The sequence below is a fragment of the Lontra canadensis genome, unplaced genomic scaffold, assembly GCF_010015895.1.
Source record: "Lontra canadensis isolate GAN:19392208 unplaced genomic scaffold, GSC_riverotter_1.0 scaffold92, whole genome shotgun sequence".
In the NCBI taxonomy this organism is placed as follows: Eukaryota; Metazoa; Chordata; class Mammalia; order Carnivora; family Mustelidae; genus Lontra; species Lontra canadensis.
Genome location: NW_022631086.1, coordinates 7,803,363 through 7,821,649, shown reverse-complemented (window position 1 = coordinate 7,821,649; position 18,287 = coordinate 7,803,363). Strand labels below are relative to the sequence as shown.

The 18,287-nt window shown below is 42.1% G+C and overlaps 1 protein-coding gene across 4 annotated transcripts in view; it reads right to left on the bottom strand.

Annotated features, from left to right (window-relative positions):
• FNDC1 (fibronectin type III domain containing 1) overlaps positions 1-18,287 on the bottom strand; it is a 104,329-nt gene that overhangs the window by 71,385 nt on the left and 14,657 nt on the right. For 3 of the 4 annotated variants that reach the window (XM_032836480.1, XM_032836482.1, XM_032836481.1), the window contains exons 2-4: positions 4,670-4,864; positions 2,266-2,352; positions 1,756-1,824 (exon numbers count right to left, since the gene is read on the bottom strand). The exons of the other annotated variant lie outside the window; for it this stretch is intronic. In XM_032836480.1, the coding sequence (XP_032692371.1) occupies positions 1,756-1,824; positions 2,266-2,352; positions 4,670-4,864 (351 nt within the window). The remainder of the gene's footprint in view (positions 1-1,755; positions 1,825-2,265; positions 2,353-4,669; positions 4,865-18,287) is intronic. 4 annotated transcript variants of the gene reach the window in all.

Sequence of the window (18,287 nt, the reverse complement as noted above, 5' to 3'; positions counted from 1 at the left end):
AATATTCTTAATATTTTTACTACCAGTGAAATGTAATTTTTTTCTGGACCATTGTAACCAAGTCTGTGCATTCTGGTATTCATTTTTTTAAAAGAAAAAATTCTGCTTTATATCATATGCTGGAAATAGTTTCAGCTAGCAATTTCTTCCAGTATCTTTTTTATCATAATGTAAAACAAATATAGTATTATGTATTATAGAAGAGTGCTCTTTGGCAACTAGGGCATACAAAGTCTTCTACAGAGAGAGGTTAAACGATTTCACAGTATGCAAAACCAATAATGAGTTGGAGCATGACTGTCTGTGGGTTCCAATTCCCAGTGTTTCTGTAACCCAGCACTCACTCAGAAAGGTCAGAGACACTCAAACACACACAGGCACACACACATGTTTTTATTAAAGAAGTCATCAGAAATTAATTACTTAAGAAAAAGCAAAAGAAAATTACTTGTTCTAAAACCACAGTCATTCAGAAAACTTTATCAGAAAAATTATAAAAAATAAAATGGTCATTTAAAATACAAGATTCCAATACAAGACACTGAACATCTGTCAGTAAAAAGTTTACATACACCTCTTCAGGCTAGAAAATCTCGGAATAAATACCCTTGCCTATTTTGCACATTTTCTAGGTGTACTACCATCATGGCTACTCCTCACTGTCATCATTCTCTCAGTTTTGATCTTAGCCCTTTGCTCTTATCCCTCCTGTCATCCTCATACTCTCTCTCAACTTCCACTCACTCTGGAGCATGACTCTGAAATCCATGCCCGCCCCTTAGTTTTCTTTTCCAACTTTCATCTCCCTGCCTCCAGTCACCTCCAAGATGTCTCCCTTCCAACACCCCATGATAGCCGCAAGTCCAACATATTAGAACAAAAGCATATCACCTTTCTTTGAAAGCCAGCTTCCTTTTCAGGTTGCTTCATTTTTCTAACCCCTTTCTGTGGAAATGGGACTTTGAAACTGCCTACACCCATCAAAGCTGACCTGAGAAGTTGATTATGGTCATTGGTTTCAAGGTACTCACCTTCCTCTCAACACCACCACCAGATCGATGGACTTAAAAAAATGGTTCATAGAATAGAATACAGGTCCTCTCCATATTGCCTTTGGGATATTATCCAACCACACTCCAAAATAACTGCACTCATTTTGCATTATTTTTTCACCATTAATCAAATATATTCAAAAAATACAAGAAATGAAAACACTTCTCCCAACAAGCAAAACAATATGACTAGACAACATCAACATCCAAATGATAAAACAGACATATATACAAATATGGAGCAGAGATGGAAGGTAGGTGCTCTGACATACCACAAAATATCCCAGGCTCATAAGAACAGAGAGAAAGACTTGATGCCATACATTTGCCAATAAAAGCCACTTCTTGGTGGATTTTATTCATTTATGCCATCTGCAGGTAACAGAGCAGTAAACATCCTTATCTTGGCCAGGGCTGCCATCTCAACGACCATATTTGCCTGTTAACAGTGCAACAGTATCCCCAGATGTAGACGCAGACAATTCCCCACACCAGAAGACAAAAGAACAGTGGAAAATGAGCAAACATGGGCGAGTGTCTGGGCCATCAGGTGCAGAGCAGATTGACTGAAACCGTGTGCCATGTGTGTTAGTTTAGCGATGGGAACTACATGAAGGTTGGTAAGCAATGTGTGTGACAGAAGCACGACCTTCTTGCGAGACGGTGCTTCAGTGAAGACATGAACCAAAGGAGGACATAGTACCTGTGACGGTTTCATTAAATGGTCCTGGACCCTTAATGGGAAAACCATCAATCTGGATCCATTCACCTCCTAAATGAGGAAAATGCAACTTCATAGTTAGAAACGAGGACGATCGGATTTTCCACATTTCAGTGCAGCCCTAATATATGTTTAGTGGTCTTTTCAACAGTCCTCAAAAAAAAAAAAAAAAAGGATCCGCTCAGGCCACATCAGTAACAAGGCACCTAAGCTTTCTGGACAGCACATCTTTTTGGTCTTTTGCACATGGCTTACTCTAATGAGTACTCAAAAATTTTAGGACAAACCACTAACAACCTACATTAAAATTACTTTAAAAGAAGGAATAAGTCTCTCCTAGTTTTCCACCTTTCAACTTGCTGTACAAGTCATTCTTGCTCAGGAACTCTAATTTAAAGATTCTAAATTTGTATAGATCTGAGAAAGCAAAGAGGGATGTTTCTCCCCATCTAAGAAACAAAAATACAGCCTCCAATTCTAGGTAAGACTTACCAGGCGGGCTTTCAGCTCTGTAAACTGGACGGCTCACTCCATTGTGGTTTTCTGCAGTAACCAGCACAAAGTACACTACCCCCGGCTCTGAAACATACGGTTTATATCAAGCCACCATTTCAAATCTCCAAGAATGACAGTTTGATTCACTAACTGTCTCCCTTACATAACCAAATATAAAAATCTGAATTAAGTGACAAGTCTAACTACAGCTTTCTCTCTCTCTTTAATCAATATCACTAATATTCCTCTCATGCAACAAAAATACACCTAACCCAAAGAACACAAAATTTATTTAGTACAAAGTACATGGCATGTCTAATAAACCTGGATGCATAAGCAGTCAACAGAAGCGGCTTTTGCAACTGTGAAATTAATGTAGGAAATAAGAAGCCACCATCCACTAACTAGGTGTTTTATAGCCTACAGTGTCAGTAACTGCAAGTAATATCTCCCCCTGGAAGCTTCAAACAGAAATCTTCAACAAATAGAAAGAAAATGTCAGGGTAACTCATAAAATTTAGCACACGGAAAATCTTCATTGCAATACATAAAGCTTCATGAAATTCTCTCCTTATGATAATAAAACACTCTCTATACTAGGTCTACATGTTATCTTTGACCATTTCAACGAAGACCTAGAGAAACAGCTGTTGGAAACTTGGACATGCTAATCTTGAAATAACTGGGCTTCATTTTGACTTGTATCTAGGGTCAAGTTCAAATAGCCATGGTCTCTTTGGCTGAGCTCCTGAAGTCAGTGGGACGGGAAGAGAAACCGAGAGGCCACATTATCGTGTGAGTGAGCCCTGAATTTGCAAAGGCAGAAAGGAAAACTCCAGTAATGCTGGTTTTCCTGAAGATGAATTACTATGAAAAGTAAATGAAGGTGCCAGTTCTTTGGAGAGATGAGAGTTTGCTAGTATTTGCCCAGACGGACAGTTGGAGAGATAAGGGTTAGTTGTGTCAAAGGCAAGAAGCATCTGTACATTTCTCAAGGTGTTAAGTGTTCCCATAACGGAACCTCTGTTCTCAAGCCAGAGGCCCAACGGGAGAGACACGGCAATGCCATCGAGCATCCCTGCTGTGCTCCAGGTCGGTAGGACCTCTGTCTGACTGCGGGAGGGCCTGGTGGTATTTCAGGTTTGGCACGGTCTGCCGGACTAACTGGGGACTGCTCTCTAAGGTCAGACACATGGAAAATCATGCTTCACCAGGCACTTTCTCTCTTCATTCTGAGGTAATTCGTATTTCAAAGAAATTTAATCCACATGTCTCTGATTTCTGTTAACTCATCAGTGAGTTACTTGGGAGACACTTTGTTTTTCAGTAAGTTCCAGGGCTCTCTTTCTGCATGTTTTTCTTCTCTGCAGTGATCATAACAACCTAAGTTTTGAACAAGCAAAGATGACCCGGCTCATGCCTCTGGCCCAACAGAATCTCCATTTAACCTCACTGTCAGACTTTGTAGGGTCATACTGATGTGGAAAATATTCGGAGAAATGAACATTTAGCTGGAACCAAGAAGAAGGAAATCTGGCTCCCTTTATGTTCATTCTATATACTTTCTGCTCTGTTACTCAGAAAGCCTAACATATATAATGTTATATATGCAAGAGGTGGAGAGGGAGAAAGTGTATAGACTATGGCCAGAAATGTGAGGAGCCATAAGTTGATTTTGATCCACTAAAGGAAGGCAGGAAAATGGTAACCTGGCACAGGGAGACCTGGTTGTCAGAGATGCTGACTTCTGTTACTTCCTTACAATCCATCATGAGGTTGGACTGTAGAATAAATGCGAGTTTCAGGCTCATGGGATCAAAAAAGCAAATGATAGAGGATCCCAAGGAAGCAGCTCAAAGGCTAAGTTCAAAACCACCTATGCCTACACTAATAAAACAATATATTTAGGAAAATTTTTAAATATCGCAGACTTTCAGAATCAACTTTAATGGGGGGGGATGTCGCATCTTTGAACCAGATGTGGCTAAGTGTGACATATCACACACACCCTCACAGGGACATATTATTTGAGTAATCTTTAATTGATTTATAAATTAGAAATCTCAAGATTAGGCTACAAAGTAGTTAAGTTTCTGTGAAACAAACAAAGGACCCACATGTTTTCCAAAATCACATTCAGAAACTAAAAACTGGTTTCCTAGATCTATTTGGAGAGCTATCCAGAAATACTTGAGTTAAAATGCAGAATGAGGAAGTCCAGGGGCAAGATAAAGGTTGAGCAACAGCCTCATGACCTTGGCTACCTGTTCTCAAAGAACCATGAGTTTCCTGGAGCCTGGCCACACTGTGTCTCACAAACAGCCACCCTACCTAAGAAGGGAACTGAGAATGTTGATGTACAGTTAGTTCTGACTGGGAACAAGACCAGAGTGTCACTTACCCACATCATCAATAAGGAAGGAGTACGTCTCAGCATTCACCTTGATGTATTTAAGACTTTTCAGTGACTTCCCATAGGCAATGTTGTAATGCTCCACGGGTCTACTGGTAGCATCTTTGGGTGGGTCCCACGTGACTTTCAGGCCCATTTTAGTGGACAGCAGTTTCACATGCCTTGGCTTCAGTGGGTGGTCAGCTATGCAAACAGCGCAACTATCAACTTATGGGAATGGCAGATTGTGAAAAGGAATTTTTTCCCAATGTTCTCTGATATTGTTATCAAAAGAGCAAATGACTTTTAATTGTCTGGTCCTAAAGACATTAAGTGTAGTCATGATTGAACATCGTTATAGTATGAGAGCAAAACAAACATATCAAACCCACAACTTTCATGTGTTTTGGATAACGGTGGGTGGTAAATTTAAAACAAAAGTGAAACAAATCAAAACAAACTCTAGGCATTCTCTGGCTTGATCATGTTGCCTTGCTAGTGCAGGAATAAGAATTCATAATTTGACACACTCTCCAGAGGCATTCATATATCAAATAAGCTCTTAGTATTCTGTAAGGTCCAGTTGGATGATCTTTAAAGTACCTCCAAAAAGAACAACATAAAATTGTCATGATGAGGATGACTATCCATTGTATCCAAAGCATTCATTTCCACAAAGAAAAAAAACAAGATCATCAACACCTTGAAAGGGAGGAAAACCTCTGGTTCATCTGCATAGAGCTAATTTAAATGTTTCCATATTTTGTCCCAGAAGAAGAAAAACAAGTTATTAAGAAGCATAGTTACATTTTTATCTTCAGTTATGAGGTTCCACAAATGTATTCTTGATTTTGAAAAATAACCCAAACGAAACATAACATTTGTCAAACAAAACCTCTCAGCTCACATTCTAACAGACCCTGCAACATCGCATAGTATAAGTGGACGCTAAACATTCACACAACAGTCAAACAAATTTTAGGCAAACCTGGATCTGAAACTGTTTATTCAATGATGGAAGGACCTCTCAGGAAAGAGAAAAGTAATCTAAGAAACCCAGAAAACCTTTAAACTGAGTAACATGAAAAAAAAAAAAGAATTTTTTCATGTGATGACGCATGGATTGGTTAGTATGTGATTTTAATACTAGATGAAAATTCTGAACAACATAAGCACAGATGACGCTGGCATACATCACTCATCCTTCCCCAAATTGCCCCACTGCCTCAGGAGTAACACAGTGGAAAAGGAGAACTCATATGGTCCCACTCAAAGAAATCCAAGGAATGGAAAAGAAGAGAATGAATCTGGGGGCACCTGGGTGGCTCAGTGGGTTAAGCCTCTGCTTTCAGCTCACGTCATGGTCCCAGTGTCCTGGGATCGAGCCCCACATCAGGCTCTCTGCTCAGCAGGGAGCCTGCTTCCCTCTCTCTCTGCCTGCCTCTCTGCCCACTTGTGATCTCTGTCTGTCAAATAAATAAAATCTTAAAAAAAAAAAAAAAAAGAATGAATCTGATGATGTCAAAGCAGTAAAGAAAGAGTGCCTATTTTGGAGACAAAAGCATGTTGTCAGACTCCATGCAAGAAGCAAAAATCCACAAAGCCTCCCATCCCCGGTTCCAGGGACGAGGGTCCCATAAACCCACAATGGGAGAAATCATAGACAAGAAACCTAGTGCTCTCTACAAGATTTTGAGTTGAGGAGATTGTACACACAAGGCGCCGGTGACTTTCTTGGAATTTAATAGCAATCATGGCTACTCTTCAATCATTCTCATGCACCCTTCCCTCCTCACCCAGGAGAAACCTTCCAGAACTTACTTAGCCAGAGGACTGGGGTTCCCTTCTCTAAGTTTCCTTTCTTTCCCCCAAGACTTCACTATAAAACCTCTCCTCTTTCCCTGCCATCTGACTAACCAGTTCTAGTTGTGATCCCTATTTCCTCCAACAGCAGCAATCAGTCCCAGGAATTCAGTATTTCACACAGACTGAAAGGTGTTCAAGAGCAAAGCAAGTTCCCCCCCAAAATGGCAAAGGGATGCTCACAGTTGGGCATACTCCTAAGGAAGGAAACAAACGAATGAATATGCAAATGACATTTTTCTCTATAGTTCGCTTCCAAATCTCCCTTAGGGTAAGTTATGTCCTGGACACACAGCCGAAAACAAGAGGTCAGTGACCCCCAAGCACTGTCACATCTTCTCTTGGGTGTAATGATTCAATCAGTACAAAATCAGTACCATCTGCCTAGGCCTGAAAACGATTGACTTTAATTACTGATACTCTGAAGAGAAGACCAGTTTATAAATATACTCACTGTTCTTCCCAGCCCTGCCTTGCATCTATCCTTGGACGCAGCCTAGAAGGGTTTCGAGCTTACATGAGAACCCACATTCAAACCGTTCCGTCAGCCCAGCATACGGGGAGACATTCCAAACCTTCAAGGAGCATATGCACGGAGATATGCAAAGTAAAGAAGGGCGAGGGGGAAATACCTCTGGGTTGCCAAAATCTAATGACTATCGTTTACGGGGCTTACACAATCGGAGCTTCCAACTGTGTCTGTGCATGGGTTTGTTTGTTCTCTTCCTGCCAATGACCAAGCACCGTCAGCGTGTCTCCACTTGATAATTGCCTGAGCCAGCATTTGTATGCTGAGAGAAAAGCCATATGGTGTGCAACGACGGTAAATACAAATGGACCTGAGGTGGGGCGGTTACGGAGTATCCACCACCCACCTCCCACTACTCTGAGCACCTAACCCAGCGTTACATGAGGTGCTCAGAACACACACCACCTGGGAGGTGTCATTTATTCCCTCCATATTCCAGACAAAGAAAGAAGGCCGGGAGCAAGGTTAGGGTTCACCCAGAGTCACACAGATGCACCAGCGCTGGAGCCAAATGCAAGCCCTGCTTTGTCCAATTCCAAAGCCCAGCTCTCCCTTCCCAGCTCACAGACCCTCAGAAGCCACTCCTGCCCAGATATGACCTGTGACCACTGCTATCGAAAATTACAGCTTAAATTAATAAAATTAATTAATTTAGGAAGCCACCACCATTCTAAAACAAATTACAAGCCTCCAGAGCGGGGTTTATCATCTCTCCCACCATGCCACTTTCCTCTCTGGGGGACACTTCTGCCCCCCATACACCGTCATGGCACCTTGCACTGGGTGTCCTCATCCTCCCCCCTTTCTGGAAGGAATGGAAGAAGCAGAGCGTGTGCTCTCTCAGGGACATTTGCCTTCTTATGACAAAACTTAAGACCAAAGACTTTTCTAATAGTGACAATTTAGGCCTCAGAGAGTTGCCTAATGAAGGTCATTTGTGAATAAAGGTCTCTGGGAGACCTGGAAATCACACTTTCAAGGCAGTTCCTTCAGTTTCCTTAAGATAAGTCCTGAATTTAAGGTTTTCCAAAGGTGCTAGGCCAATCTACCATGACCCTTCCTCCCACCCTCCCCTCCCAGCACACACAAATTGGGTCAGTTAAACAAACTGTATGGTTGCTTGATTAGCAGATATTTTCACTCCCTGGATTGTTATCTACTTTGATATTTCAAACTGGTATCATTTTTGATGCTTCCTGGTAAACATCATCTTTGTCTGCTTAGAAAGAATTGGAAGAAGAGAAGGAGAGAGGGCTGGGTGGAAAGCCATCTTTGCTGTCCAGCCCCACCCAGAGCCCCTCACTCTCAGAGAACTCATCAAACCATCATCTACCAGTGGAACAGTCAGTCTGGGCAGGCACAAATCAATGTATGTGCACTTGAATTACTTGACAGAAAGCTTCTTCTTGGGACTAGAAATGTGACCATATGTTCTATTCTTGATGATTGTTTTTGTAGGTCTCCTGATTTCATTCCTTACATGTATAGTCAAGGCATAAAGGCTGTGAAATTGGTTTCCAGGTCTGCAGACTGCATTCTGATTCTGTGCTGTGAGATCAGTAATCTGGGAGCAAAAGGATGAAACGTGACAAAGTGATTCCTGATTTATTCTAATTTATTCTAACTGTTCTTAGAAATTTAGACCAGACCACCCTCTCTGCTAGATAAATGCCACACATAACATTTTGTAGTAGTTTTCTGTATTCTTATCTGATAAAGATGATACCGGGTACATTCTTTAAAACTATAAATCCCATGAACTGCCTCTCTAAAAAGGAAAAAAGGACAAACCCAAAGTCAAGACAACAGGAATTCTATGACCCAACAAAGGGAACATGGGGAGGTAACCTCACAGAGCCTCCATGACAGGTTAGGGCTATGACAAGTTGTTTTTTCCTTCTCCCCAGGATACAAAACGAGGAAATGAGCTTAAGCGGCAACCTAAGGGATGCTAGGTTAAGTCAAAAGAATTTTCTGTCCGTGCCTTTTCCCATTTCTCCCCATTCAAGGAGTCTTTGAATGGAGCAGATGGTAAGATGATCCGAAAAGAAGAAGAAGCGAGTAGAGTCTGCTATGACTCCAGCAATTTCATACCATGAGAAAGTCACTTCCATAGTTCATTCCAGTAAACATTATCCATATTCAAGGATATTTTGCCAAGTACCAAGCGGCAATGGTATTTTGGTGATCTTTCAGATGCCCAGCAATTGCCAGGCTGGATGTTTCAGAGCCATGGCTCCAATGAGACCTCTACTGGTTTGTTCGGGAACAGACAATATGGACACAGTCAGCACCTAGAATTGTTATGTGGTCTAGCTCCAAACTTCCGGTCTTATCCAAGAGTGCTCTAGGAGGCCAGTTTATTTCCAGGGTCAAAGTACGAATCCACTTTTGTTCAAGGATGGAGACCAAAATTCCAATGACTCTGGAATGTCTGTCTTTATTAGGTCTTCAGCTTACACAGAGTGATCTCAAGGGGTTCTCCAGGGCTGAAGAATGCCCTTGGGAAGCCAGAGCTAGATTCCCAGGGCTAGGCTGGCCTGACCAACATCTGCAGGGCTCATGTCTCACAGTAAATAGGGATATAACACCTCACCTGGCCCTTGCTCACCTTCCCACTCTGGCATCTTACTCACTTTAGGTACAGATCTGTTCAAGGACTCATATCTCACTGTCAGACCTCCCTCTGTTCCTTGAGAGGCATAAAGGCTCTGAAAAATAAAAGCTGGCCTGGGTTCCAGAGAAGAAAGGAAGGCGCATCCCAGGATGGCTTTGGGGAAGGGAGTACGGGATGCTACACAGGCTTTGGCTACTAGCAAAATCGATGACAGCTACATGTCCAGCACTGGCCTAACCATCCCAGACCAACAGTCCCTACTGTCTACATGAGGGTCCCATGTGAGTTCCAACTGGAACGTGTTTAAAGTGAAACTCATTATCTCACTTCTCTTTGCCTTGCTTCAGACACCACCACCCATCCGCAAGTGTACAGGCACAACCACAATGAACAAAAATACATAATTCCTAGCAAGGGAATTCTGTGAAGGGCTATTTCTCAGAATAAAGGAAGGGAAGTTCACAATCAGTTGATAAAATGAATCAATGGTAAAAGTAATCCAAAATGCATACAATTCATGGAGAAATCATGCCTTGAGTGAGGACTGTGATTCAAAACAGTAACTGAATATTTCTGGATCCAAAGTGTTGTTTTGCTAGTTTCTTTGTTTCATGACTTCATCAGAGTCTCTGAATTGGTGAAAAAAAATCAAACCATCAGGTTTATTATCGATAAGTTTACATTAGAGAGGGCAGATCTGATATGGGACCATCACCGTGCTTCCTGTCTCCCTCCCTTCAGGACACAGAGGGGAAAGCCAAGCCTACAGAGCAGACCCCTCCGGGCCACTGCCTCACAGGTGGGGGAAGAACAACAGGCCTGAGACACCACCCAATGCCTTCCCATGTAGAAGTCAGAGAGGAACTAAATGCAGCCTTCCACCAGGAAGGCAGACCTGAAGAGGAGGCTCATATGCCTGTGTCTTCCAACGCATTAATACCATTGAGTAGAGAAAGTAGGCCAAGAGAGACTGGACTCTAGTCCCTCAAGCCTCAGATACAGCAAGTCTCAGGGAGGATAGGGAGCACAGTATGAGGCCAGAGGCCAGAAGTGAGACATGAGGTGAGGAAAATGGAAGTCCCCTTAACATGTCCAGCAGGCTATTCGCTGGCCCCACTGGGCATGACCGTTAACCTGAGTCAAGTGTGGCTGTTTCCTCAGAGAGAGGATCAAGACCACTTGTCCCACCTTCAGGGGCCTCTGCAGGACTAATCACTGTCCCATTATTATGCTCTTGGGGTGAAAGTTGGGGATCCTTCCAGACCCCAAAAAGCTCTGAGATGAGGAAGGCTCATTCTTTGGTCAACTCCAAAGCCACACTGACCTCTAGGCTAAAAATCCACTCTTGCCTGTCCTTTCTAATCTCATATTTTGACCAGTCCATGCTGTCCAAAGTAGTCTACCAGAGTTTAAGCAAGGGGATGATATATCATACACATATTCTGATAATATAATACCAGCAATAGAAAAATGTTCCAATTTCAATGTAAGTTCATCCCATTATGAAATTCCTAAGGAAAATTTAGAGTCCAAGAGTGAAGCTTTCTGGGTCTTACAGCTTAAAATCTAAAGAAATTGAGGCCCAAGTTTCTTTCCACTCTTACTTCCCGTTCTGTCTAGCCTCGGCCAGAGGAGATTCATTTAGTGCCCAGATGGGGTCAGAGCCCCTGCCATCCTTCTCTGGAACTGGTGTGAATTCTTCAGGATTCCCTGATGTAAAAATAATCAAATCCAAAGTCTTCCACCTGCCTAAATTCTTAAAGAGCCCCAAGACCCTCAAATCTCTATAAGCCAGCAAATCCAAAATGTGCAGTGTAAAAAACACATATTATGTTTGTCTATCCAATGAAGCCTCTCCCAGTTCTGGTAATAGACTTCTGTTCATGTGAGCTCAGATGGCTCAGGAGACTTCATTGGAATCGTTCTAACTGGAACCAGACCCTGGGCACCACCTCTGCTTTCCCGTCATGAGGCTGTGGCGGCAGCATCTTAGAATTGTTAGTGACAGCTTTCATGTCACACGGAGAAGAAACCAGAAATGGTCAGAGTGTCCAGCGGCTGTTAGAGTCCTGGTTCCGAGGTTCAATCCTTAAGGCCAGCTGAACCCCCTCACTTCGGAACATACAGCTCCACAAAACAATGAATTTTGGGACTTATATGAGTTCAAGTTGGGGTTTTGGCCACTTGCAGTCAGACCCTGATGGATTAATCAAGATCTTCTATGAAAGTCAAAATTAACTTTCTTGAAGCTACCCCAGTAGCCAGTACGTTTAGTCACAAAATGCTGCCAGTGTGCAGACAGACACCCCTCCCAAAAAAAATTAAAGCAAATACCAGCCAGGGATGGCTGCCATTCCTAGCTGAGGGCTCTGTACAGCCCACCCAGTCTGGCAGTTGATGCTGAGGAGAGGAGTAGACAAACTTGGTTAAGAAGGAAACCCCCAAAGGAATGTTAAGAGCTTTTGAAATAAACTAATACAGTGAATCTTGGAACACTGAGAAAAATAAAATAAAATTAAGATGTTAAAAAAAAAAAGAAAGGAACTAGTCCCTTAAAACCCCAAAAATTTTAAAATTATTTCTTAAGTATACTAAGGATTGCTCTTTAATGCAACAAAACCTTCGTGTTTATTTAAGTCTCCCTACTTTGTCTGTGTTTGAAATGCAAGTTTTACTTTCCACTGGAAACTGCCAAATACTTCCCAGACTGAAATGAAGAAAACACAGATGCAACCATGAGTGTTTGACCAAAAATTCAATCAATAAGCCAGAAAAGGTTAGGATGTAAACCGGGGTGGGGGGGAGTTGAATCAGTGTGATCTACAACTTTGAGACTATAATTCCAAGGAAAGGTGGAAAAATTCAGCCCTTATCCATAAGATACCAGTCATAAAAGGAATAGTCACAAATGTAGAAACAACCAGATGGTCGGCAACACATGGGCAAAACACTGGAATGCCTGGCCAAGTTTTAATAACTTGTCAAATGGATGGAATTATATTTGCCAAATAATTATGATGCTCCCCTCAAAAACAAACAAGGACAACCAAAAAACAAAAAAAAAAAAAAAAGGGCAAATACAGGTTGTTTTGCAATGGTGTGAAAAAAAACTTATATGAGTATAATCTACATATGGTTGACTGCATTTTCCACCTGGAAGACTAGGGCTGGGTAGACATAGTCTGAGTATTCAAATAATGGCCTGGCTCCTCTTCTGACATTTCACAATATGAATGGGGTTCAATAAAATTGTTTTCCACAGTTGGCATGTTTCTCTATGGATAACTGCTTTAAAAAATAAAACCTAGGTCTGGAAGTCTAGGTCCTTGGAGTCTTTAAACTTAAAAAACACTCCACAGACCTGAAAGAACTTTGCAAACACAACCTCTGACCCCACCATGGGGAAGCCACAAAGCGCTATCCTTGAGTCAGAGAGAAACACCAAGGCAAGCAGATGTCCCAGGTCCTTCGGGAGATCTGAGGGCAGCCAGGGCTCTCCAGACTTTATCCCTGGCCTGCATTCCTCAAAACCCAATCCACCTTCCCTTGTCCCAATGTGCTCTCCTGTTACTGGGTCCCACCCCCATGCCCAACGTGTCCTGTCACGTTCACCTATTGAGGGCATACACAAGTAGAGTGAGAAACCAGAAGACTCAGAATGCCCCAGACAGCTCTGGTGTGTGGCTGGGGCACCCTGACCCTCACTGCCGGCAGACTTTCCTAATGAACAGAGGGATGAGTGAGGCCACTAGGCTCAGTGTATGCTCTGCTCACCTCTCTCCTCAGCTAAACCTGAGTTCCCTGCCCTTGTCCCCAAACCCTCAGGCTATTCCAGTATTTTGATCACAACAAAGCATCATTTTATTCAGAATAAATGGCCAAATTCACAGGCGTACATGCCAATGAGCTTATAAGGGCACTAGATGGTCACCGAATACAATTGTGAATCACATTTTTTCTCCATCAGCTCAAAGAAGCCAAATGAAGCCATCCAAATCTCAAAACTCATGCCACTGGCCGAACTTGAGTAGAGTTTGTCTGAGTCCCTTTCTATGCTCCCCAGACATCTAGCACTGCCATCACCTTCCTCTGCCTCTGCGCAAGCATTGTCACCTGGGGCAATTCTCAGGTGGCTACATGTCACAGAAAGAGGTATCTTCATATGTAGCTTTGGTAACCTGCTTCCCTGGGTCGTGGGGTGGGGTGGAGGTGGGGGTGGGGGGCGAGGGGGCGTGGTAGTGTTGCACATAAGCTGGCCATGCCCTAGGCTGCCCAGCACTCCTGCCAGGACATGAGAACTTCCCAAGGAAAGATCCCCAGTGTTGCATGGGCTGTACTTTCTTTCCTGTGTCCCTTTCTCCTTAGGAGTTGACCCCCAAGCTCCCACCCAAGGCCACCTACACCCAAAAAAGGCTGTCATTCAAATGCCATCTCACTACCCTCAAGGGTTTATGGTTTCCTATGGGAAATTTCTGCCTAGAATGTTCTAGATTCTTTTTTTTTAAAGATTTTATTTATTTATTTAACTGAGATCACAAGTAGGCAGAGAGGCAGGCAGAGAGAGAGGGGGAAGCAGGCTCCCCACCGAGCAGAGAGCCTGATGCGGGGCTTGATCCCAGGACCCTGGGACCATGACCTGAGTTGAAGGCAGAGGCTTTACCCACTGAGGCACCGAGGCATCCCGAGAATGTTCTAGATTCTAGGTTGTTTATTTGTATTGTAATTGTATTGTATTGTATATTTGTATATTGTATTGGGGGTTGTTTATTTGTATTGTATTGTATTGTTTATTGTATTGTTTATTTGTATTGTATTGTATTTGTATTATATTGTATTTATTGTTTATTTGTATTGTAAAGGCAGAATACGTGTTAATATAGTTTACCTCACATTAATCCCTTTCATTATCTTCCTTCCTCCCTGTCAGCCACCTTGGGGAAGATCTATAAAGCAGGAAAACACACAAAATGGACAACAAAATGAAGCAGCAAGGAATTGTTTCAAAACAAGCAGCAAGTGGAAAAACTAAAATCAAACAATCAAGCCCAAAGAATACTCTTAAAGTGAATCTGCCTTCTCCCTCAAGATGTCTTCTGAGATGTTTTAAGTTGAATTTTTATTAGTTTCACTCAAGAATGGCCAGTTTCCCAACTAATTTATGACAGTTTAAAACTTGCACTAAATTCAGAAAGTGTCATGGCAGATCCATTTCTGGCTTCTTCCTCCCTTGACTTCTTCCACAATAGAAACTGGGATGCTAAATATCCATGATCCTTCAGCCTTCCCAGTAGCCATGGGTGGTCATGTGATCCACTCTAGCCAATGACACTTATGAGGAAGTTACTGCTATCATTTCCAGGAAAGTGTTATAAAGGGGATAGGACCCACTGTCTTGTGCTTTTGACCTTTTGTACCTTCCTTTATTCCCCCGTGGGATGTCAACATGACACCTAACCAGGCAGCAGCCATTTTGGAACATGAGGTGACAAGCCTGGGTGTAATGGCCCAGCTTAGGATGGCAGACTAGAAAAATGGAAAGAACCTGGTTAGCCTCTATGCTCCTGAGATTATTGATGAGTGAGATAAACAATTCTCTTACCTGTTTAGCTAGCGTTTATCAGATATTATGCCATTAGTACCCAGTCCATTGCTACCTGGTGTCATCATTTCTGGACCCATAAAATCAAGCCACTTTTTCTCTTGATTTCTAAGTGAGAGCTGCTTTGTTTTAACTTAATTTATTTCTGTTGTTGTTGTTAAGGGACCTGCTCTGGGAATTTGATTTTGACAATGTCAATACTTTATTTGTCAGTATGCCACAGACTTGAGTCAGTACATCTGTCCAGAAAATGATGCAGCCAAAAATTAGAGTAAACTTAACCCACAAAGCTGGCAGAATTTGATTGTTAGGATTTAAAGTTTTAAAGCTCTTGGCCATTTTGTTCAGGAACTAATATAAGCAAAAGCTACTCTTCCAGAGAAAAGACAAGAATGTTTCCCCATATAATCCACCAGCTTTCCAGAATGATTTAGGGAAATGGAACTGGAGTTATTGGACAGATATATTTATTTAAAAAAAAAAAAGTAAGAAAACAAGAGACCGAGAAGCGAAAATACCTATGGATTGAAAAGGAATACAGAGCTCATGCCTGCTGTTGACCGGCATCAGAGATCCCACTAGACACCAGTACTTTCCAGGTTTTTGTGGGATCTTTTGCACATTCTTCAAATTCAATTCGCAACTGAAGAATAGTTTCTCAAAGAATTACCATTGTTTTCTAGTCCAGCTTAAAGTCAGCCTACTATAAACTGCTTGACATGCCAGCCAAAAAAAACTCCCTGAAAATTCATTCCTTTTCCCAAAATGTGAAAGTCATTGTCTAACTATGTTAAACACTTGGGTATTACTATCACTGAAATCGCCACTCATCTTACTCAGAAACCTCCCTGAAAAATACCCTTAGAAGATAAGCCAAGCAAATGTTGTGGAGAGACAGGTATGAAACAGAGTAAATGAGACAGACATGACCAGAAGCCAATGACCACATGAGCCCAATGACAACCCAGACTACTACTAATAATCATCTTTTAAAATATGCTCTCATATTTTAAAAATTAATATTTTAGATCATCAGTTAATGGTTATGAATAAAGGCATGGGCAAACAATCTCTCAGTAAAGAGGAAAGAAATGCTCAACACACTTCATGAACAAGGAGTTTGGGTTTTGTAGTGGGGTCATATGTAATCAAGAAAAAATAGAGAGGGAAGTAAAAAAAAAAAGGAATGAATATTTGTTATTTACCTATTTAGTAAGAGCCAGACATCTCATTTATTTCTGCAACAGACATATGTTGAATACCTACCATGTGTCAGATTCTGAGTTAGGCACTGGGGACTCAGAGGTGATTAAAAAGAGTTCTAGATTACCATGACTATCAGCTCTTGAATCTCCATAAAAACTGTATCAACTGTGCTTTGGTATCCCCATTTTTATAAATGAGCAAACTGAGTCTCATAGAGTTCAGTGACTCCCCAAGGACACACAGTTAGTAAGTTATGGTGTTAAAACCAAGACAAATCCAAAACCAAAGACAATGCTCTTTATACTACTCTTTGTTGCCTCTCAGCTGCAGTTACAACTGAAAGAGATAAATGTAGGCCTGGACAGAAATCAGAACCAAAGTTATAAAACTGTAAGTTATTGGGGTGCCTGGGTGACTCCATTGGTTGAGTGTCCAACTCTTGAACTCAGCTCAGTTCTTGATTTCACAGTTGTGACTTTGAGCCCTACACTGGGCTCTGCACTGGGCATGGAGCCTACTTTAAAAAAAAAAACTGAAAGATATTGGTGACACCAGAATTCATGGTGATACCTGAGCTCATTGTGCTAAGTGAACTCTTACAAATAAATACTAGGAAGAGTCCACGTTGCCAAATACTCAGCTCTTGGTCCTTGACTTACTCTATCTACTTCCAATGACAGCTGAGGGGTTCTCCTCAAAGTACCTCTTCTTCTGTCTTCCCTGACCCCACTGTCACCTGCTTTCCAGAACACCATCTTCCCTGGATTCTCTTCCACATCACTGGTCTCTTTTGCCAGAACTCAAATGTTAGAGTACTCCAGAATCCAGCTTCTGGCCCTCTCTCTTCTCTGCATGCACCCCCCTTTGTCTTCTCTCCCTCCTTAGCACATCTAATCCATGATTGCAAATGCCATCCATAAAATCATGGCTCCCAAATTCATAACTCCAGTCCTGGCATTTCCTATTTTTTTTAAGATTTTTTATTTATTTATTTGACAGACAGAGATCACAAGTAGGCAGAGAGGCAGGCAGAGAGAGAGGAAGGGAAGCAGGCTTCCTGCCGAGCAGAGAGCCCAATGTAGGGCTCGATCCCAGGACCCCAGGATCATAACCTGAGCCGAAGGCAGAGGCCTTAACCCACTGAGCCACCCAGGCGCCCTGGCCTTCCCTATTTTTTTAAGATTTTATTTGAGAGAGAGAGAGACAGAGAAAGCATGACTAGGGTGCAGGGCAGAGGGAAAGGGAAGAGCAGACTCCATACTAAGCATGGAGCCTGATGAGGGTTTTGATCCCAGGCCCCCAATTCATGACTTGAACTGAAGGCAGATGCTTATCTGACTGGACCACCCAGGCACCCCTGGCTTTTCCTTTGAGCTTCAGTATATCCAACAGTGTATAAGACATCTCCAATGGGACCCAAAGAATATAGATATCTGAAGAATGACTGGAAAGAAGACATTTTAATTTGAACCATTAGTTATAAAGAGGAGAACGAGGGAAAAGTTGCATCTTGGAACACAGAAGTGGAAAGATTTTCAGGAAGAAGGGCCTAAAACAAAAGAAATAGGTCATCAAAGTTTCTCTTGGAAAATATAAAACTCTTCTACAGCTATCCTCAAGGACTGATGCAACAACAAAATGTGAAAGAAAATCATAAGGCACTCAACTAATGTGGGAGGCAGAAGAGCCACAGAGGGGATGATGTCACCAATTAAAACCCAATAGAAAATGGGCATAATTCCCAGTACCTGGGCTCTTGGTCAGTTCTCCCTCCTCACATAGCAGGAGTGGGCTTGGAGGTCTTCATTTTCCT